Source organism: Zingiber officinale, chromosome 3A (assembly GCF_018446385.1).
Source record: "Zingiber officinale cultivar Zhangliang chromosome 3A, Zo_v1.1, whole genome shotgun sequence".
In the NCBI taxonomy this organism is placed as follows: domain Eukaryota; kingdom Viridiplantae; phylum Streptophyta; class Magnoliopsida; order Zingiberales; family Zingiberaceae; genus Zingiber; species Zingiber officinale.
In genome coordinates, this window is record NC_055990.1 from 144,632,178 (window position 1) to 144,638,890 (window position 6,713).

The 6,713-nt window shown below is 37.1% G+C and overlaps 2 protein-coding genes across 2 annotated transcripts; both read right to left on the reverse strand.

The window, feature by feature from the left end:
- Window positions 1-216: 216 nt before the first annotated feature.
- On the reverse strand, window positions 217-3,987 carry LOC122052622 (monothiol glutaredoxin-S10-like). Its single transcript, XM_042614238.1, has 5 exons — window positions 3,600-3,987; window positions 3,436-3,509; window positions 2,399-2,473; window positions 1,151-1,177; window positions 217-511 (listed from the first exon to the last, which is right to left on the reverse strand). The coding sequence occupies exons 1-5, from the start codon at window positions 3,911-3,913 to the stop codon at window positions 438-440; spliced, it is 564 nt and encodes a 187-aa protein (XP_042470172.1). The 5' UTR covers window positions 3,914-3,987; the 3' UTR covers window positions 217-437.
- An 89-nt stretch (window positions 3,988-4,076) lies between these two features.
- On the reverse strand, window positions 4,077-5,199 carry LOC122052623 (translation initiation factor IF-2-like). The gene is made up of 2 exons (XM_042614239.1): window positions 4,552-5,199; window positions 4,077-4,469 (listed from the first exon to the last, which is right to left on the reverse strand). The coding sequence occupies exons 1-2, from the start codon at window positions 4,877-4,879 to the stop codon at window positions 4,234-4,236; spliced, it is 564 nt and encodes a 187-aa protein (XP_042470173.1). The 5' UTR covers window positions 4,880-5,199; the 3' UTR covers window positions 4,077-4,233.
- Between the last annotated feature and the right edge of the window lie 1,514 nt (window positions 5,200-6,713).

Consider the following 6,713-nt stretch of genomic DNA (forward strand, 5'->3'; position numbering starts at 1 on the left):
CTTAGATATCCATGAGTTTAGTCTACATCAAGAATCAGCATTTTAGTATTAGAGTAATCATAATTTTTAAAAATTAATCCAAATTTAATTCACGCTAATGATATATAAGATATTAATTGATATATGTGCATATTTCCATCATAGATATTATTAGCGTGATACTATAATTATATTTGCTAATACTATTAGATACAACCCAACTGGAACTGAAATTAATCTAGAAAGGTAACTTAATAATTTAATCCTTGACTTACAGTAAATTAGAAGTACAAAATCCAGTAAAGTTTAATAAACAGATAAAAACATTAAATTAAAAAACAAACCACCAAACAAAAAATCCCAACATCGTGGAGCAGTCTCCGATTTGACAAAAAAAAAAAAAACATCAACCAATTGGTGCAATGTACCTCACACATAAAGATGCAAAAATTGCACAGCTAATTTTCTGTGCTAGTGTTTAGTTCGGACAGCAGAGTAGTTAGCTCCCCTTTCTGATGAAGTTTCACGGTATCTGTAACAGAAATAAAAGGTCCAATGCAGAATAGCAATGGTTATTGCTTTTATGACTTTTTTTTTAGAACTTTTATGACTTCACTAACATGGGTTTTAAGAAAACAGTACGTAGATCGTCTTGGTAGTTTAAGCATATTATGTTGGTCGAGAGCAATAAAGGATAAAAATAGGTTGAGGTATAATGAAAATGTTAAAGGACAGTAGTTTCTATTTGTTAGAATAACCGAATTGATTATAGTGGAAAATGTAATAGAGATGCGAGTTCCAGAGAAAATACTAGAAATATAATTTCATCTAATATTTTTGACATGTGGAAGGTCACCAACACAAAATAAGTCATTTTCATTAAAAAAAAAATCTTTATGAGAATTTCCATGATTATAATCTCAAGTTGAAAAGGTCTTCAACTTTGTCAACATTTTTCCATAAAAAAAACTAGAAAGAAAAAAAAAATTGATTCTCTGGTGGCATGGGTACTTTTGATATATAAAAGACACGTGTGGTCTGGACAAAAACAAAGTAGAGTGCGGGATTTAAAAAAAACTTGACATGCCCACATACTTGAAAGAACAAACTGGAAAGTAGGAGAATCATTATCCACAAATGAAGCTAAAGTATAAAGGTAACAGAAAAGTACCTGTACAGCCACCAATATGTTTGCCTCCTGCATCAAGGAAAAAAATGAGTCAATCAAGGAAAAATTGTCAGCTTACTTTCCCAAAGTTAGGTGATTAGATAAACGGACCATTTCCTATGATCAACTATTAATGCCGCAGGTTCAACTAAGAAGAGATTAGACCACCTTTGCAAAGATGAAATGTGCCACCCCCAGTTTAATCCCCCACTTGTACGGACTAACAAACTGTTTTATAAACTTCATAAAGGCTAGCATTAACTTAGGTTTGGGCATTTTAGCCTTGAGGTGTTGGAAAAAAAACAACTGTCAATAGTCTAACCACCATTGGGTATTAATGTTACTAATTAGAAATATTCTAAGCCATGAGTAAAACTTTAGGTCTTCAAGGGATGTCAAGCCTTGATTGAGATGATTGTGATATTTTAATTTAGTCTTGCATGGGAACTTGTGAATTAAAAAAGAAGCTTTATAAGTTTGGATGAGTGAGCTATTATTAGCTTTAGCTTAAGCATTTTTAGTAGATGTTTGAGCTTAACAAGTCAATGAGTCAGTTTCATCTAAGTAGGCCATGCCATAATGACTTATGAGGTGCAAATAACATGAGAGATGCAAAAGAAAGTGACAAGGAAAAAAAAAAGGTCTAGAAGTAAGAAGGAAATCACAAACACAATTTTGATTTTATGGACAAATTGTTATAATGGAGACCTCTATAGATTCCAAACTGTATGCAATCAAACTGCACTTCTTTGTTTATTTTCCTTCTAAGAAAATGATTCAAACACCTTGAATGTGAATGGACCTCAGTTCCACCAATCTTGATCTGGGAATCAATACGACACAAAACCTCATACGTCAAAGTCCAATAACTTTAGTGGACAACAGAACTATGAAGTTAAGGTGGACTTGGATGAATAAATCAATCATATGATGCTGGCCTCTGTAAACGATTAAGATTGTTTCTTTTTGAACTTGATCCTCAGAAACAAGCACAATGATTCTAACAATCAGCATCAAATGTTTTGGAATTAATAGCACCAGCAGTTCGGCATTTTGTGTGATCTTTATATGTATTAACATAACAGTACTTTTTTGTGAGTATTGAGTGAAGGAGGTAGATACCATGACCATGTTTTCCATTCACATGATTGAGAATTATGAGAAATTGCATAAAAACATAAAGTAAACTTAAAATAGAAAAGATCCACTGGGTGAAGCTCGTGTCTTTAAATCTTGGTATTTATTGCATACCGATGAATACGTTAGGAACAGTAAATTGCCCTGTCGCTCTCTCCAATGCTTTCTGTATTTGTGGCCCTTGAGGACCTGAAATGCAATGGGAGCAATGGGAGCAAAGGTTACAAAGATGAATTATTTTAACAGATTGACAAATAATTTACCACATTGTAGTGTCAAAAACAAAACATACAAAAAAGTCTACAAACCCAAATAATGTTTTGTCACAATTTATAATTGTATGATCCAAGCTATGAATTCCCGTTCCTAGGTAGAACTTTATAATACTTCATCTCTCTATCTCATCTATGATTCTTTTTGCATCCTTTTATTGAGGGTTCACTCTTTCATCCATGCCCACTAAAGGTCAATATTGCTTCTTAGTCAATATTCTTTTTGCATCCTTCTATCGAAGGTTCACTCTTTCATCCATGCCCACTAAAGGTCAATATAGTGAAGGGGATTTTTTCATCTGACATATCAAAACACTAAATGATAGCACATACCTTCTAGAAAGAGAAAATGGTAGCACCTACCATAACAAAATGATGGCATCTATCATACCTAAGTGGTAGCACATGGCATAGCCTATAACTAAAACTTGTAGCTCCTAGCATAATGAAATGGCAGTGCCTAAGATAGTTAAACTGTAGCAACCTATCTACTAGGAACAAAAAATGGTAGCAATTAAAATAAACTAAAGGGACGCCTATGATAACTAAGGGTAGCACCTACCATAATTAAACCGTTGCACCTTTTATTCTAAAGAGTAACACCGATCGGCTGGGAATAAAAAATGATAGAAACCTATCACAACAATAATACTAACCGTCAGGTGAAGAAGCCCCCTTCACTAGATCATGTGTGAAGGAGGCCTTCACACAAGTTCTAACCTTATTCTCCCTCCCCTTTAAGTACAGTTCTATGTGTATAGTTTCATATCGCAGAAAAAACAATAAGCAAATTTGATATGGCAATAGCATAACACTAAACTAAGTAAATACCTGTGATAATTACGATCAAATAACCATAAATACAAGAATGCAACTTACCAAGTTGATCGAGTTCAATAACGAATGGCTCCACACCAATCCGCTTGAATAACGCCTTCACCTCCATCGAATACCTCAAATCCCCAAGCACATCAGAAATTAATAAAGCCCAGGTGCATCGAAAAAGTGATTGAAACGTAATAGAGAACGGTAAGAGAACTCACGAGCACCAGGTCTTGGAGTAGACGACGACAGGGTGTTCGGTTATGGTCTTCTTGATCGATTCCTCCAGCCGCGATCCGAAGGACGAGGACGACGAGGAGGAAGAGGACATGGATCGGACGGTAAAGGATCTGCGTCGCCCCGATGGCCCTCCCGCCTGGTAGATCGCGACTGCGGAGGCGCCGAGGGCGGTCCGAGGAGGGGAGACGAGGGAGCGGCAATGGAAGAGGGGCGCATTGTGAAGGGATGACGGGACGCGGAAGACCGCGGCGGAGGCAGCTGTTCTCGCTAGGGCAAAGTGGGTCTCGGCTGCCATCGCCTCTTCGCTCCGCCGACGGTCGCGTTTGGGAGAAGGGAGAAGACAGATGACGTGGTGAAACTTCTGGAAGTTAAGATTAAATAGACCGTCATTTTAGTTCAAAATAATCATTCGGTTTTTGAGAATATTTTAATAAATAAGCCCTTCAACGTTGAATTTTTTACCAAATCATCCCCTGCGGTGGCAATCATGCCGTGTCAATAAAGAAAATATTTATGATATAAAAAAATAATATAATGAAATTATCTTAAATTTTGTGATTTAATTAATTCTTCTGTTAAATGCCACAAGAACATCGAGTTAACGCTGCTGCTTCCTCATCTACGACACACGAGTCCCTGATGAATTTGATTCTTCCCGACGCGGCTCTTCTTGCCGTTGCTTAGAATCCTTAAGCTTTGCTTCAAGATGTCGATCTCCCGGTCTCGTCTCGAAGCCTCCCGCTCCATTGCCTCGACGCGCGACCTTAGCGTCCCCATCGCGTCTTCCTTTGCCTTCACCTCCCTCTGGAGTTGCTCGATCGGGCCTTGTTCCGCTCCGATGAAAGATCTCTCTGCGATAATTAGTTTCTTAATAAACGTCTCGTGATTTTGTTGATTCTTTTTCGAGAGAGAAAATATATAATTCGTCATCACCTTGTCGAGTCCTTTGGATGAGCTCGTCGAGCTCGGTCTTGATCGCGAGGTAGAGCAGCTTCCACTTCCCGACCACCTCCTCCCGCCGCGCCTCCTCCTCAGCCGCCGCCTCGTCGCCGCCTCCCCTGGACGGCGCGGCCTCCTTCAGCCATCCTGTCTCCTCCCCTCTCTCCCGCCGCTCCGCCTCCCACGCCTCGGCCCTCGCCGCCGCGGCGCTGCGCGCCTCCCTCAGCTCCTCCTCCAGCGCCGCTACCTTCGCCCGCAGTTCCTCCCGCTCCTCCGCCAGCCGCCGGCCATCCCTCCTCCCGCCGCTGAGTGCACTTCCCATGGGACTACTCAAATATCATTCTCCGTCTAGCTCCCTGAGAAGGAATGGAAGAGGAGATGGAGAGTGTGACAGAGTGCATGAGATGCCGCACTCGAACTCCTTGTTGTCATATAGCGCGCAGAAATCATTAACAATCTACCTTCGAAAGTGAAATATTGAAGGATGATTTAATTCCTCTGGTAATTCGATCAAAAAAAAATAAAAATAAAAATAGAGTGAGCTTGGCCCGATCTTTGAGGGAGGACAAGACGCCCATGAAACGAGAGTCAAACGCTTTGCTGCACCATTCTCATCAGTTTCTGACACCGAAATGAATAGTATTTATTACTCTCCTCCGATCACACGCCTTCCCCTGTTTTCCCCTGTTTGTGATGCGATTGCCAGCAACGGATCAGCTCTGCTCTTGCCAATTTTATTGGACAAAAATTAAAAGACGCCCTATCGAATAGAAATTTCTTAAATTATTTGATAAAACTAACTTCTTTATTTCTCAATTAAATTTTATATTTGAATATTTAAATCACGGATATATAGACATATAGTATTAATTTTATCTTTAATGGATCTTATAAAGAATATCTTATTTATTTTAATATTTAAATACTTGTTTTATTTAGATATTCATCTCGACTAATTAAAATTAACCTAAGATAATAATATTATTATAGTAATTAATTACTACGGTGGAGCATATTCAAAAAATATATATATCTTAATTTTACATCAATAGCTTTTATGGGTCCTTTGATTTATTTTATAATTTGACAATATAGCATTATCCATGCCTTCATCCTCAAATAATCAAAAATAATATATTGGACAACAAGTGATATCGTCCATCTTAAACGGCTCAATATATTGTTATAGCAGTTAGAAATTAATTATTATAACGTATAACAACTATTTATTAAATCATATTTAAATCCTAAATTGACTGGGTAGAGCCGCTGAGATTACAAATTCTATATTTTTTTGCTACCATTCAAACCCTAAATTATAAAATTCAATTCAAAAATAAAAAATTTATATTGGTCAAACAACTTAAAGATATTTTAGATAGTTCATGTTCCATAGAGCCTTCATTTGACAATTTTTACAAAAAAAGATGTTTATTTAATTATGTTGGACAATCTTGGTAGGAAATAGAGGGGGATTTGCTTAACTGAAAAATTACATGAAAATAATTTTAAATATTTATGTTGAGATAATTTAAATGGATAATCTTAGGTTGTCAAATAAGGATGAATTACTTGAATAATTTAGCTGTTTGGAAGATTGGGTTGCCTTGTAAAGTTGAGCTACCTTGTATGAACAAGTTGGGTTGCCTTGTAGGACTAAGTTGTCTTATATGGTTGAACTGTCGTATAAGGCCGAGTTATTGAGTCGCCCGAGTTACCGAGCTGCAGAGTCCTCTGAGTGTCGAGTGTTGCTCAAATTCGAATGGGTTGTTATTCCTAGTCGGAAAAGCAATGCAAAGTACTCAAGACGTAATCCTAAGTCCAGTGAATTTCCGAGTACTTGGAAATAAAGATGTCGAGGCCTATATTCAACACAGTTTTCTTAAAACAAATTTGTCTCCCTCCAACAATTTTATAAGGTCACGCTAGACGTTTGTTTTCTAGGATACAATGATAAGACTACACACATGACCTAGCATAAATTATTTATAGTGAACTGAGAGAATACTCAAGTATTATTATAGATATGTTGAATTTTATTAATAGTATTAGGCGAGCTTATTTGATATATATCTATATGATCTTTAATTCTTAAGTTTATCGATTAAATATTTGAATGAAATTTTGTGTTTTTATGATAACATCGCATCTATTTA

Bases quoted from the DNA above. Each gene is read 5' to 3' on its own strand.
- LOC122052623 (XM_042614239.1), bottom strand. From the start codon at position 4,879: ATGGGAAGTGCACTCAGCGGCGGGAGGAGGGATGGCCGGCGGCTGGCG. The intron at 4,470-4,551 runs GTGATGACGAAT...TAATTATCGCAG, and splicing joins CATCCAAAGGACTCGACAAG to AGAGATCTTTCATCGGAGCG.
- LOC122052622 (XM_042614238.1), bottom strand. From the start codon at position 3,913: ATGGCAGCCGAGACCCACTTTGCCCTAGCGAGAACAGCTGCCTCCGCC. The intron at 1,178-2,398 runs GTATGCAATAAA...TCCTTGATGCAG, and splicing joins TGTTCCTAACGTATTCATCG to GAGGCAAACATATTGGTGGC. The intron at 512-1,150 runs GTACTTTTCTGT...TTTCTGTTACAG, and splicing joins ACATATTGGTGGCTGTACAG to ATACCGTGAAACTTCATCAG.